The 15,568-nt window shown below is 35.8% G+C and overlaps 2 protein-coding genes across 4 annotated transcripts; both read right to left on the reverse strand.

Moving 5' to 3' along the window:
• Positions 1-4,874: 4,874 nt before the first annotated feature.
• On the reverse strand, positions 4,875-12,865 carry Me31b (ATP-dependent RNA helicase me31b). The gene is made up of 8 exons (XM_076893004.1): positions 12,725-12,865; positions 11,474-11,643; positions 11,087-11,293; positions 10,721-10,892; positions 10,481-10,631; positions 10,187-10,382; positions 9,900-10,070; positions 4,875-9,689 (listed from the first exon to the last, which is right to left on the reverse strand). Exons 2-8 carry the CDS (start codon positions 11,612-11,614, stop codon positions 9,393-9,395), a joined length of 1,335 nt encoding a protein of 444 aa, XP_076749119.1. The 5' UTR covers positions 11,615-11,643; positions 12,725-12,865; the 3' UTR covers positions 4,875-9,392.
• A 583-nt stretch (positions 12,866-13,448) lies between these two features.
• Positions 13,449-15,264, reverse strand: LOC143433557 (uncharacterized). 3 transcript variants are annotated; one of them, XM_076910919.1, is made up of 3 exons: positions 15,081-15,264; positions 14,131-14,800; positions 13,449-13,750 (listed from the first exon to the last, which is right to left on the reverse strand). In XM_076910919.1, the coding sequence occupies exons 1-3, from the start codon at positions 15,139-15,141 to the stop codon at positions 13,585-13,587; spliced, it is 897 nt and encodes a 298-aa protein (XP_076767034.1). In that variant the 5' UTR covers positions 15,142-15,264; the 3' UTR covers positions 13,449-13,584. The 3 variants fall into 3 exon arrangements, with proteins under 3 accessions (XP_076767034.1, XP_076767033.1, XP_076767032.1); XM_076910918.1 differs by having other exon boundaries at positions 14,131-14,803; XM_076910917.1 differs by lacking the exon at positions 15,081-15,264 and having other exon boundaries at positions 14,131-15,048.
• Between the last annotated feature and the right edge of the window lie 304 nt (positions 15,265-15,568).

The raw sequence follows: 15,568 nt of genomic DNA on the forward strand, positions 1-15,568 counted from the left end.
CCTCTATTTCTTCTTCGGTACTCTACAATTTCCGGGCGAAATGGAAATAAAGATTCGAGCACGGCTCTTTCAGCAACGTTAAGCGTTCGTTTAAAAATCACCGTGGATAAGATGGTGGAACGTGTACGTTGCGATATGAAGGTGGACGGTTCTTCGTGAGGTGACGGAAACGTCGTTAAGAGGTGGATTAACAAAGAAGATGAGACCGAGTAGACAAGAAACCGCGTCGGTTCCGGAGTTCTGGTGCGAGCTCCGCGGGTCCCTCTGTAACTCTCTGTAACTTGCACTCGATGGGAACCCGTTGCACAGGCCACTGGCGCTATTTAACCGATTACTTAAAATCAATAACGCTCGTTCGTACCGCGCCAGCGGGCCGATAGTATAATAATTCTTATTCCGAACTATGCTTCCGCCTGATGATCTGTCACCCTCATTTCCACGGGGGCCACTTAACTCACAAAGGTTGCTCGCGATCCGGAACACCGGTTTTTGGATGAGGCCGAGCTCGAATTACAACAGGTACTGATAGGCACTAAAACAGTGTAAAATATTCAGGGTTCGCCAGCGTTTTTATAAAGATCACGTTCAAACATTTACGTGCGAGTAAAAACTCGAAAAATGAAGATACCGTCGCAGAGCTTCGTACAATTATAGGAACGGTGCCACGAGTGCATGTTGGTACAAATAGTTCTGTTTTGTCAAGTTCTATTTTCCTACACCGAACTGGTAACTCGTTAAAAACAACGCAAGCTGCAGCTATCTGCAAGTTGGAAATAACTCGAAGAAACTTATAAATAGTAGAACAAATCTAGAATAAACAAAATCGTGGCACAATTCCCGCTATTTCTCCTTTTTCCATCGTACATCCGTAAATCAAAACGCTCTACCCCTTTTTCTATACCTGTCGGTAATCGTAATTTGATCCTAATTCCTTTCTGAAGCGTCGGTCCGAGTCGCGATCGTTCCCTTCCCGCATCAAAGCCGGAAGACCGTAAAGGGAAAAAAGTGAGCATCGAACCGAGGGACGACTAACAGTTGGATTCCTGCCGAGGGGGTTTGTCGAATCGCGGTGGGCTCTATCAGGATTTGGCTGGCTGGTCGCATTTTTCAAGCAGCCCCGTCCCCTTTCCGCGATTCTGGTTACGGCGCCTGGACACGCGTGTACTACAAACGTTAACGCGATTGTTTTGCAGATTTACGGCGCGTGCCTGGCTCGCGCGCCAGGGGCAAGTATGATCGAGGGTCGAAAACTTATCACTGACGGTCATTAATCGTTTGTTACGACACTCCTGTCGTGCTGGCCACGTTAGTGGTGATATTTCACGTGTTTTACCACCTCGACGCAAAGAATTCTCTGTACACGGGTTATAATTGGTACGCGTATTGTCGAGACCAGTCGGTAGATCGTACGCTTGTGTACAAACGGTTGCGCAACCGTGTCGATCGTTCCGTAACTGATCGCGAGATTCGCGATTATACTATATAGATAGATGAACGTAATTACAAGGCTGGGATTGTATTTACACGGTCGTTTCAATATTTGCCATTTCTAACCGGGAATTATATTTCCGACACCCATTTCCATTCGGCCGTCCTCGATCGAGGAAGACCGCGTCCAATAAACATGGATCATTAGCAACTTTTTTTATTTCGCAAGTACTCTATATAGAGAAACTTACGAATCCATTGCTTCTTTCAACTTAACTTCAGAGGATTGAATTAATTTCCTAGAATCGAAATTGAAATACATTAGAAGTTACGAGAGTCAATTAAGTCAGTTTCCTTTGATACAATCTTGGACAGATTTTTATATCTTTACATTATAATCAAAAAGTACCCGGAATTTGTCGGTAAAACGAAAACGGTTCAATTGTACATCGATATTCATCTTATTCCCTTCAAAGTAATCTCCATCGCAAACAATACATATATTCCAATGCTTCTTTCGATCTTCAAAATACTTTTTATAGACCGATTTTGGGATCGCCTTCAGTTCTATCTGCGAATTCATCTTTATTGCCTCAATCGTCTCAAAACGCTTTTCACGAAGTGGTAACTTGAGTCGTGGGAACAGGAAAAAGTCATACTGGGCCATGTCAGGCGAATATGGAAGTTGCGGAACGATATTACCATTGTTTTTGGTCAAATAGTCAAGCATAACGCTCTGCACCGATCCCAAAGAGATACTAAAATCGGTTGCCATCTCCCTAATGCTCACACGACGATCTTCGAGCATAATTTTGTGAACTTTTTCGATGTTTTCGTCAGTCACAGAGGTGGGTGGACGAACGAGGCAAATCAACTTCAGTACGACCCGCTTTAAACTCTTTCTACCACTCGTATGCTTGTGTGTTCGCCATTATCCAGTCACCTTAAGCTACCATTAACACTTTCAACATTTCCGTATATATTTTGTTAGAAACACAAAATTTCAGACAGACTCTTTGTTCAACTAAATTCGACATAACGAAATTTGCAGAGTAGACCAAACAATAACTTGTTTACAAAGCTATTACGTACAAACTATCTGACAGATTGCGCTTAAAAGTGACACGTGAACAACTGACAGATTTACCGAACTAGAAAAAAAATGATTTTGACGACATCTCAAACGTGGTTTATTCAAATGAGAAATTCCGGGTACCTTTTGATCATAAGGTATGCACGAAAATTTCGAAATATATTGGTCGAATTTTGTTAATAAATTTTGATAATAAAAATGGTACTACGTGTACGAATCATACCAATGAGAGAAGCATCAAAATTGTACATAATAGTAAAATAAACTTTCATGCTTCACTTTTGTCTGATCATTTTTTAATACAACTCTAAATGATTAAAATCTATATGATTAATGTTTATAACATTGTAAAAAAAATTTAACTGGAAAATTCTGGGACGACATGTCTATTAAACCTTTAGCGCGTAATTTTTTCAAATGTCCACCCGGAAACGTATCTATTGATTTCGCGTAAATATGAAAGCGATCGTAATATTGCTACGTGCAATGTTTTCAAAAGTGTATTACAAAAAATGTGTCGAAATTAAATGAAAGAGCTTCACGGGTACAACTTCAATTTTCCCCATACCGATACTGATATTTACTTACAAGACAAATAACAGCCATAACCGGCATTTTTTACCCATTTTTGTAAAAATTAATATGCGAAACTCTACGAAAGAAATATAGACGCAAACACCCGTCGTTTGCAAAGTATAAAAGTTCATAAGTCTGACTATGATCGTCGTAAATACCGGAAGTTAAAAGAAGATTCTTTCAACGACGTTGATCAATCTCCAAACTCTTTTAAAAAATGTTCTCTAATTATTTATAACACAAAATAAGTTCGCGTGTAGAATACTGGTAACGAAGATGATAACGCGAATGTAAAAAATTGAATGTTGTAAACGCGAAAGGGCAAACAACAATTTTCAACCCTTAAGTATTGAAGAACCAAGTTCTCGAGTACCTGTAAAAAATGGTTTCATATTAGTACACAGGATGTAAATGTTAATACATGATATACGAAAGAAATATAATAGTAAATTCAATTTTTCCAAAATTTCGTTGAAATCACATTTGTCATCATTGGTACGAACGTAATTTATCTGGGTCCTTTGAAAAAGTTAATTTCCCATGTTAGTCGCAAGTGAATAAAACACATAGTAGCTGATAAAATTAATTCCGACGATAAATGTAATGCGCCCACGATTAATTCCGATCCGGCGAGCTTTTCGTAATCCTCTTAAGCCGCGATATTTCTGAATTCGTCGGACAAATTATCCACTTGAGCCATGTGTAATTACACGTAGAGATCATCTTCTAATTGCACGCTTTATGGCCCCGCAAACTGGTTGCTTATATGTAATGATGCTCTTGTAATTTTTCATCGGTGCACCAATATTTAAAACTATTTCATCGTCTTCTGTCATCTCGCATAGATCTCTTATACACTAACAGAGAAGGAAATATACGTGTTATACTGAACCGGAAATTTTATTAAGGACCAAATTTGCTTTGCTATTTTGTTCCTCCCGAAAACAAATTCATTGACATGCGTACCAATCATTATTATTATTATTAGTTTCAGATCGAGTCTGTGCTTTGGATAAATGAAAAACAAATAAAAAAAAAAGGTTCTCTCTCGATATTTTCGGACACAAACCAATCTTCACAATTTGAGAAATAAACGATTTACGCTCCTGAAACAACAGATAATTTCATCTTTTTTTTTTCGGTTTTGCTTTCGCACGCGGTCGATTTTTTTCCATTATCGAATTGTACATAAAAACACAGAAGAGGGATTTCAAGTTACAGAAATGCTTAAAAATTTCAGATACAAAAAAACATACGATCATGCAAAGATCATACAATTTCTTGTGATTTTCTTCTCACTCTTTCTTTTTTTTTTTTTTTTTTTTTGGTTTTTTCAATTGTTTTGTTTTTTATGTTTATGCAAGTCGAGAAATAACACGAAAATGTTTCACAATGCGTAACACTTATTGCTTCACGATTCACAAGATCTTAGTTAGTGTACGTACTCGTGCGTAAAACATTAAAAACAAATGCATGGTACTGCGCGACTTGCATTTACAAGGATTTGTATTCCCAATTTTTTTTTGTTTTCTTTTTTTTTGTCAAAGGATAAACCAATTCCGTTTAAACGTGTCACACAAAGAATTCACTTTGCATTGTTCACGAATACGAAAACGTGTACAACTTGCAAAATATACGTTCCTTTTACGTACCGTCGTTGTAAGAACATTGAACGTTCAGATACTATTACACAGAAGTAAAATAAAATTTTCCAGATAAATTATAGTAACTGTCGCAGAGTGAATATCGACGGTACTTTCTGTCTTTCAGTGACATCTTCTTTTTTTTTTTTAATTTTTTTCTTTTTTTTTTTAATAGCTTCTGCACGGATTATTGGAGATGTCCTTCCAATGTTAGAAACGAGCTGCGTGGACTACAAAATATTTTCCTGACATTAATCCCAGGCCAAATCTGTTCCTTTGTCTATTGCGAAAGTATGTTATTTTATAGCGTGCAGCTCGTTGGCATTGGTCCGCGACCAATGCGGGTTGTAACGAAGGCACGAGATCGTTCACAATTGTAACATCCTACGATCTCGTTACGATGTTAATCTCTTCGCTGTATACGAATCGAATCGTATCGATTTAAAAGATTGTTCGAACCCTTTTCGATGGCCACAAGGGTTTCTCTCCCTTTACGCGCGTATCCCCAATCCAGATGTTAACACGCCACTTGTAAACATAGCACTTTCACACTTGTTGACGAAGGTGCCATCGCGAATTGTTTCCGCATCAAGGGTAATTCATTCTCCAAGATGAGGTATAGGAACTTCACTTGGAAATATATTATCTATGCGACAGACATGAGGGAACGCTCGCTGGATGGCAAACAACAAAATCACTGTGATTAATTTTCTTTTACAAGCAATCATCAAACGCATCAAAGAAACATACGTACATGTATACATGTGTACAAGTATATCCTACGGCCGTGCGAATATATTCAAATTCCATATAGAACATGGAGAGTTGGCGTAACTTTAAAGTTAAAAATTACTCACAGTAGTACATCAACCGTAGAACGAAACAAACATACTTATTCCTTCAGTCTATACGCATAGCATTGCCGTTCAGCAATTTTTCTTTTATCACCCAGCGCTTCTACTAAAGATTTATACCTTTATTTCACACGAATATATCAGTCTTTGAAAAGAGTCAAGATCAAACGCTATAACCACTCCGATTAGTTACATGTTTTACAGTTCATCTCGCAGTTCCGGTATGTCTTTCGCTTATGTCCCTTCCTGTTCAACGTACGATGGTTGGAGAATTGTAGACAAACGAATTACGTGTAACGTTTCACGAAGCAATCAAAACGCACGTAAAATTATTAGGCACAATTTCGTACAGCGTGTGTGTATGTGTATGTGTGTGTGAGTGTGTGTATACGAGCATTTTGTTCTCTCGTCCGTTTCCCACATTGGCACACTCTTGACTCTTTTTAAAGATCGACTTCAAAATATACCTCACAAAATAGATTCCATATCGAGTCTAATGGTGCTTTAAATTATTACTCAATAAAGACCAAGAACGTGAAAGTCTTCTTAGTCTGTACAACATCGGCAAAAGAAAACTTTCACAAACGTACGTATGTAACACAAATGTAAAATTTAGTGGTGAATATGCAGCAGAATGTTCGTTTCCTTTTGTTTCATTTTTTAGAACTGACACATCCGAAATACTGTTCGACTTATTGGATTACGTGTTCCCCTTGTAATGAAGGAAATTATAAAATATGAGAGACAGAGAGAAAAAAAAATGATTATAATATTAGACATTACAACAGAATTATCATATGCGATTTTACCGTGTAAAATATATCCGATCGTATGAAAAATGTTTTTCTTCCCTTCGTGGTTTAAGTAACATCGCATATGAGAGTTAGAGAAAAAAAAAGAAAATGTAATAATCGGTAAAAAGATAGAGCCACAATGACGAAAACACTGTACAAGTGTTTCTCTCTAAACTATTATAAATACAACGCTTACGTAATTATCCCAATTTAGATCACCGCCAATTTTGTTAACTATTTTTTTCTTCCCTCCACCTTGGGATCTACAATCCCAACGTGGAAAAGAACATTTTGCACGTTAATTCTCTACCATTAATTTCGTTTTCTCCTATCGCCCCAAGCATCATAATGCCTTGTAATTCTTGTAACAATATGATGCTCGCTTATAATCAAATTGTTTCGAGATTTCCTACAAATAAACGAGTTTCACAAATCACATTCGTCCTGAAACCGGCAAAAAAATGTGTAAATTGTTTGATAATGCCGTTCCACATTTTTTTATAGATGTGTAGTATGTATGTACGTGTATGTGTATGTGTGTATTACGACTGTCTATCTGTTTGTTGTGTACATGCATATGTATGTTTTCTGCAGACATGTTTTCAATATCGAAACGTATGTATCAAATTATAATTTGTGTTAGCCCAGACAAACGGTTTTTAATGCTTCCAGTACTATAATACTAAATCACAGCATTAATACTCTGATGGGCGGCCGCAAGAGAAAGTTTGTTTTATATATAAGTCAAATAATTAATAATTTCACGGCATATCATTCCTCCTTTGAATAGAGTAGAATAATGTATAAAATATTTTGTGCAAAAAACGCATTACCCCATATATTACAAACATGTTCGTATTTCGGTGGTGGGTAATGAAAACGAAGGGTGGTAAGAATTTCTCGCCTTTTGTCCCTGATATGCGTACAAGTCATTACATAGAACACTCGTATCAAATATTCGTTCTCCTTACGATTGTATTCAAATATGTCGTCTATACGAAATACTAAAGTAAAAGTCAACAGCTCTCAAGTAACAAGCACAATGATTGCATGATTAAATTTTTATACGTAGCATCGACGCACACGGAATTACGATATTCTTTCGACGGGTTTAACGTATCGCATTTCGCGAAACTTTCACACGTATAAAAAAGTCCATCGTGTTACTTGATGGATGATTCGAAATTATGTTATCAACGCGAAATATCAAGTGCCCGAAGTTCCACGCTTCCTGTTCCAGCAGTCAAGTTCTTAGTCGTCACGAGACATCTCTCTTGTTGCCTCCATCGTTAAAGCAAAATATCCGTCAAAACTGATATTATAAGTCTAAAAGCACTAGAAACCGTTTCTCATCGCCACCTTTCCTCTAATTAATATCTCTCATTGAAATTCTTTTTTTGTTTGCTTCAAATATGAAATACTCTACTATTGCCTATTAATGTATACGCACTTCGTTCCATAAACCTAGGTCATTTTGGCTGGTGGTGCACTTCTTTTTTCGTTCACGGGAAATTATTAACGATTAGAAATTTACTTAACGAAATTAATTATCTTCCACATGCTTCTGCTTTGTTTGCCTTTCGTACGGTTAACATGTACACAGATATCAAAGAAGGTAACCAAGAATTACATTTAATAAAAAGGGATTCAATGTTGATGTTCTATTACATTTTGGCAGTTATCTTGATCTGTCGCAGAAAATGATATATTATTATTATTATGTTATATTATGTACACATTTTTGCTTAAGTTCGTAGTTTTCGTTTTCCCTTTTTCATCTAAAATGCGTCTTAAAGATAACGAAGAATCATTGCTAGATAATTTCATTATTCATACGTTAAATTGATGAATCGATTCTTGAATTATACGATAGACACACAAGTGTTTAAATAGAAATCATACATCGAACCCCTAAACTTCGACAAATGCCACCAGCCAGTTATTTATAAAAAATAATTATATAAAACTAGTCAATTTTACAACCTCTGACGCTCAATCACGATTTCCGTAAAAAAAAGGATCAGATTAGAAGTTTAAGAAAAGAAAAAGAAAAAAAGTCTCTATTACCGCTTTACAGAAAGGAAAGATGTGATCTCTTGTATACTTTTTTTGAAAAGTGATTTGAATTTCAGAGTTGTATGACAGCATTGACAGGTAGCAAAATCAAGCCATGATCAAATATTTAAGATCGATACAATTATTTAGAATTTGTGATTGCGTATATTTGAAGGAGAATTTATTATATGTAAGATATGATAATGCAAAAATTAACGGGGGGCATATGGATTATAATTTACAATATCAAGATACAAAACAGCACCCGAATACGAGTTTACTTTTTCGTTGTGCTGTTTCTTTTTTTTATTTTCTTTTTATACCGCCCATCTTATTGTATTTTCCCTTAAAGAACAAAAAAAGGATCTTGGAAGTATGAAGCCATTGTATAAAAATTTACTATTAAAATGATGGATATCCTCATGTAATATTTACAGTTTGTGGTAGAATGTAATGATTATTATGTTACTCATGTTACTCGTTTACATGTTGTGCTCTTGATAATGGCTTGACTCTGGCGCGCACTTTAGATTATGTACATTTATATGTATTGTATGTACAAAGAATGACTCGCACCGGCATTCGCATCACTTCATTCACTGAGTTCACTGATTCATGCTCAGTATGCCTTATTTACAAGATAATTCAGGTTTTTTTTCGCTGCATTACTATGATGTTAAATTGAAATTTTCAATTCTTTTTTTTCTATATAGCCCACTTTTTTGTTTCATCTAAATGTTCATAGCACTGTTTCGTCTTTATACACTGTTTAAACACACCAGACAATACTTTTTTTTTTTATTTCCAGACTGAAGTAACGTTTTCATCACTCTCGGGTGAGTTCAAAGAGCATAGCAATGTATGCCTTACATGTACGAGTCACACAATCACCATTTTACACTTTAAACTCTTTGAGCGCGTGTGAGAACATCGTGTCGATGTATCGAAACTACTTGGACACGTTACCCTCTTCCATACTATTATTGTCTTCCGGTCTCGCTACGTACAAACTTGGATCTATTACCTTTGGGATAGGTTTTATTTCTGTTCCAAGCTCTTGCTCGATACGATGCAAGTTGAAACGGTCCTCGTACGTGATTAGGTTAATCGCTATACCTAAGTGGCCGAATCGTCCTGATCGGCCAATACGATGAAGGTATGTCTCTGCCATTTTTGGAAAGTCAAAGTTGATCACGACGTTCACGGCTTGAACGTCGATACCACGAGTAAACAGATCACTGCTCACCTGTGAAACCAAAGTCACGATATTACCAAATACGTAATTACCTGGTTGGTGTTACAGATTGAAAAAGAGATGAAAATGACTAAATCTTTTTTCTTATTTGATGTTAATATTTCATTGTATGTACAATTAATTCAGATAGTCAAGATTCTACACATTATAATGAATTTATTTACGAAGTTATAATTATTTCATTATTGATTTTATACTTACCAAGTTTCTGCATAACCCTGCTCGAAAATCATGAAACACGCGATTTCGGTGTGCCTGCGCCATTTTCGCGTGTATGTAGTAACAGCAGTACCCAAGATCTGTTATCTTTTTCGCAAGTAATTCAACGCGTTGCGTTGAATTGCAGAATATTATACTTTGTGTTATTTGCAACTGGAAAAAAACAAATAAGATTAATTTCTAAAATATCTAATAATCGATATAATTCTTCTATACGATCTTTCTCACATCTCTTTCACGTCCATATTTTATATACAAAGCGATCTTACCTTGGAGAACAATGTGTTAAGACAATGAACTTTTTGTCGTTCTTGTACAAAGGCATAATATTGTGTTACACCTTTCAATGTGAGTTCCTCCATTAAATTAATCTCGTATGGATCTCTTAAATGTTTTTCCATAAATTGTTTCACCGTCAGTGGAAATGTGGCTGAATACAGCAGTATCTGACGTTCATGTGGTAATCTAAATTTATTTATAATAATTAAAATGATAGAATATGTGACATGTATGAAGTAACACGGTTAAATAAATTGTGAATATTATCCAATAAAAAACCATACCTAGAAATGACATGATCCAACATTCCCTTAAAATCTTGAGACAGAAGCTTATCTGCTTCATCCAGAACTAGAATTTTACAGTGATCCATATTTGCGACATTCTTGTCCATAAGGTCAAGAATTCTTCCTGGCGTTGCTATTATTACTTGCACTAGAAACGAATTGCGTCATCAGTAAACTATTTTTAAAGCTCAAATGTTGTAATTAGTTCTTACAGAAAAAGATATTTTTAATACAAACCTTTCTGGTAAATCCTCATGATGTCATCCCGTAAATCAGTTCCTCCAGTAGTTACCATTACTTTAATGTCCATGTGTTTTGCCAGTTCAATGCAGATTTGAGATGTTTGAAGAGCTAACTCTCTAGTGGGTACAATTACCAGTGCTTGGATTACATCCTTTCGTGGATCAACCTAAGATAATACACAGGCAGTTAACAAAATTAATATTTACAGTGTATATGTACAGTTGATTTGTATTAAATATTTGAAAATAAATTTGAATAAATAAAAGAATTATTTACTGTACATTAAACGTGTGATGTAAATTAGGACCTGAAATTTATTCTAAATTTTAATAATAAAACTAGGAAAGGTTAATGATTGACCTGTTCTAGCACTGGAATTGAATAGGCCCCAGTTTTGCCAGTTCCATTCTTTGCACGGGCTAAGACATCTTTACCGGACAATGCAATAGGAATGCTGGCCTCTTGAATTGGGGAAGGCTTTTCCCAGCCTTTTTCAAAGATGCCCATCAACAATTCTCGTTTTAGGCAAAACTCCTCAAACTCATTGCCACGAGTATCAGTAACATCCTACGAAATGTTTAATCATCAATTTAAATATAATTATAAATAAATAAAACTCTAAAGTACTCTTAAAAGAATTGTTAAAAAGAACTAAAGTTTATATAATTACGCTTTATTAATTTTTAAAGTTACAAGAAAGTAATCTCCGGTATAAAAGTAAAATAACTGTAAAATATAATAACTTACACTAGTTTTAATTCGTTTGTCCTTTGGTGGAATTTTTAATTTGGCTTTCCAACCAACATCATCCATTTTATCTATTTCCGATTTGGCATTCAAACCAGAATTTAGGACATGGTTGGAGTTTATATGTGTTTCTGTCATCATTTTGAAAATGATGAAATCTTATCTATTTCCTAGAAATAAATTGTTCTTCATAAGTATAGCATATGTTTCAATTTCATCAACCAAACTAATATTTTACAATTTTACAAATATATATATTATATTAATGCAATCGAAGTAAACTATTCACTTAACTATAAAAGAAGAAAAGTTAAATAGTTTATTTTCTGAGTGTACTCGGAACAATTGTGTACTTATAGGACAAAAGGGGATATCGGTATAAGTGACCTATTGGAAAGATTACAGCAGAATGTAAACATCGTACCTATCCTCATTGGAACGATACTGGTTTTTATATATATATACGTACATATTTCAAGCTAATAAGTAAGCCAACAGTTTGATGTTATTAGCTATTGATACCGTTCATAAGAAATTTAAATTTCAAAGAATACATTGTACTAAATTCAGATATATTGATTTTACAGTGCATATATACATTAGAATAAAGCACATCGTAAAACAATTATTAATTTAGATAAAATTAAATTTACAATCCAACAGTTCAGATAGTTCGAAAAGAAATGTTCTTCATTCACGTAGAATATTTAAATTAACAAAGCAATTAGCCTATATTGGAATAATTGCAACGTATTTCACCATCTTTATATAACTTTTACCAGAAACAGCAGTCAGAGCTTGAGATATTATTTACGAAACAAATATAACGAATTTGTCAAGTATATTACATCCGTGGAAAGAATGTGGGTAACTAGCTTATTCGAAATGTAGGTTTAATATATTGGCAACATTTTCGAATATTATATATATCTACAACCAACAGAGGATGTTACAAGATCTCTAATTGACGTTAATCACGTATTATTTATACAGCAGATTTCCAATGTACTAATAAGGTTGGTCGAAGCAGTAGGTTTTACGATACGAACGATATTACCGTCAGACATACTCGCGAACGGAGATGAAAAACATAGTATAGAGTAAAACCATCTGTGCAAAGTCGACTGTCCTCTATATGGGACTGGCCGTAAATCTTTCTCGATAAATATACATGAATGAATGAAAACTGAAATTCTCTTAAATGCAAGACCACTCGTTTAACCAAGTGTCCACAGTTACGAGGATGCTTACCTTGAAATGGATGGATATCGATGCTGAGCCGAGCACTCGATTAGGAAACAACACGCCAAAATGGCCGTTCCAATGTCAAGTTTTTCTTTGCAGTGCTTTACAGCCGCGTTCTTTCTTACGGAGCACTAAACACGTATTACTTGCTCGGAAAGCGTATCGCGTAACACGCGGCACTATATTACGTTCTTTTCCGTTTGTAATATGAGACTAACGCACTGCGTCAAATGCGAGCGATAATTATTCCTCTCTAAACGTACACGACATGCGCCATGAAAGAGTAAAACCACCCAGATCAGAAAGCGTCACGTCACTGCCGCGCCCTCTGTGAGTGGAAACGTCGAACTGCACGACGCAGGCGTAAGGCGGGTTCTCAAGTACCGTTCGAACCGGCGTAAATGAACGTGTCATTCATTTACGATTGCATTAAACATTTTCACTGATGTTGTTTAAAACGTGTTACAAAAACGGGAAGAAAAATATACGCAGATTCGATGACAGTTTTGTAGTAGAAATTTTTGTTGCGTAAAACATGATTCGAGGAGCACGAACGTTAAGCTAATCGACTATACGTTTCTAGTATCTTAATATTCTTCGTTGATAATTAAACTTGCTGTCTGCAAAGAAGAAATATAAGACTGCATATTAACGATATTTAAAAATGTGCACAGGGCAAATAATTTAAATAGAAGTAAAAAACGAGCGCATGTATGACTGCATAAACAGTATACAATTCATGTATTTCTATTAGAACAACAGTACAATAGCCTGAATTTGAATTTTATATTGTAAAGTTAACGAACTACATTTAAAAAATTGGAATACACATTTCTGTGTACATATAAAGAAATAAAATCTGTCTTCTAACTACAATTCAGTTCTCTCCTTTGAGATATTCTGTATTTCCTACAAGCTTCGGGGCAATGACGTTCCAGATATCGTCTTTGCGAGAATGCTTTAAAACATTCCTCGCAACGCCATTGCCACTGATGGTGATTACGTGTCCTCTGGTGTGCACGTAAATTTGACCTACAAAATATGTATGTTTCACCATGTACGATCTAGACTTAATAAGTATCACCAATTACCCGAACTTGTAATTTACGAGAGTCAACTTTAAATAATATAATAATTTGTGCATAAAAAATTTAACCAAATAATCCGACAAAAATCGTTCTTATCTCCCACCCTATCCTCCACCATAAAACACATAAATTAATACATACGATACTTAATCAACGATTTTTGCTCGCGCCGTAAATTTTTCAATGGAAACCATTCGTTGGAAGTTTAATATAAGTGAAATTCCGAAAAAATTTATCGCTACTTGTAAAACTCTTTTGCGTGAATATAATTCAACGATTCGGCAAAGTGAATGTAGGAAAGAAATATAGGAAAGGAGTATGTACCGATCGGCGAAGGATTTATGACAGACAGGGCATTCAAACGGTCGTTCACCGGTGTGAAGACGCAGGTGGCCCTTCAGCACCCACGGACGATCGAAACTTTTATGGCAGTAAGGACAATAATGCATGGTTTTGTTCCGTTTCCAATTCTGCGGGTTTTCTATCTCAGGTGTCTTTATATTGCCGTCTAAATATTCATTGCGAGAATCGATCTGCTTCTTGCTTGTGGCAAGGTAGAGGGTTTGCGAGCTTGTTTGACTTTCGGTTACATCGTACGTTCTATTCAAATTCACTGCCAACTTAATCTCGTTGTTGTTCACATTCACCGGATAGCCCACTTTTTTCGCGTTCTGCGGTAACGGTATCTGCGGTTTTTCTTTCTTTTGCTCGTTATTTGAATCCGTCAATGTCTGGTTCACGTTAACAGAAATACTCGCAGCACTCGACAATGTCGTACATCCATTATCGGGATGATTTCTCAGGCCGAATTGTACCTCGTCTACATTTGGCTCCTTGTTCCAAAGCATATTGTTCTGTTTGTTAAACGTGTAACGTGTTACGATCGGCAATCTCGAGGAGGTCCATATGTTATTGCATTTCGTGGGATTATCTTTGGTCTGATGTTTTCTCTTCATGTCAACCGAAGACGGCGGAGTCCATGGTAATTCTGCCTCTGCTAATACGTGAAAAACATTTTTTTTCTCTCTCTCTCTTTCTGTTATACAATACAACACGCGATACATACTCGCGTTGCATAGCTATTGTTTAACGTCTAACCGAAATTCGAGGATCTAAGATTCGATGGGAATAACGTAACACAGCTCTTCCAACAATAACAGAACGAAGTTGTGCTTTGTACGTTATACTTTTTTTTTCCCCATAACCACGTCAATATCTTACTGCCGTCCCTGAACATACTGTAGCTTACTGTGCAGCGAAGAAATTCGTCTTACCTTCGGAATAATTATCGGTCTTCCTATACCTTGTCATTGATTTGATCAAGCAACGAGGCATGTTTCCTCGAGAACGAAACGGGCACGACTCGGTGGAGAGGACCAAATAAAATAAAGTGGTGGGCCGTTGCAACAGCGATAGAGCAAACCACTGTCATACGCTCGACAGGCATTTGTTACCTTCTTTACCCTCAGTACTGTAATGCTGAAAGATTCCACCCATAGCTAAACAGGAGCCATCCATAGGTACACTTCTTTTTTATCCGGTATAAGAAAAAAAGGTAAACAGATAGTTGACTAATGTAAAATTCATTGTTCTAGGACTCCCTTATCACTTTGAGAAAAAGGGTACCTGTATATACATGTAATAAGATATTAACAGAATGTGGTGGCACTTTTTTTTTTCATTCGAAATTGTATTTTAGAAAAGATGACCGCTTTTGTTCATTTCATGTGTAATTGTTAAAGTAACTTTAATATAATCATTG

Source organism: Xylocopa sonorina, chromosome 3 (assembly GCF_050948175.1).
Source record: "Xylocopa sonorina isolate GNS202 chromosome 3, iyXylSono1_principal, whole genome shotgun sequence".
Taxonomy (NCBI): Eukaryota; Metazoa; Arthropoda; class Insecta; order Hymenoptera; family Apidae; genus Xylocopa; species Xylocopa sonorina.

What these genes read in the sequence shown, in the direction of transcription:
- LOC143433557 (XM_076910917.1), bottom strand. Translation starts at nt 14,870, where the DNA reads ATGTATCGCGTGTTGTATTGTATAACAGAAAGAGAGAGAGAGAAAAAA. An exon ending in CATAAATCCTTCGCCGATCG is followed by an intron (nt 13,751 to 14,130) that starts GTACATACTCCT and finishes CATATTTTGTAG; the next exon opens with GTCAAATTTACGTGCACACC.
- Me31b (XM_076893004.1), bottom strand. Translation starts at nt 11,614, where the DNA reads ATGATGACAGAAACACATATAAACTCCAACCATGTCCTAAATTCTGGT. An exon ending in TTGGATCATGTCATTTCTAG is followed by an intron (nt 10,383 to 10,480) that starts GTATGGTTTTTT and finishes AAATAAATTTAG; the next exon opens with ATTACCACATGAACGTCAGA. An exon ending in TTAACACATTGTTCTCCAAG is followed by an intron (nt 10,071 to 10,186) that starts GTAAGATCGCTT and finishes GTTTTTTTCCAG; the next exon opens with TTGCAAATAACACAAAGTAT.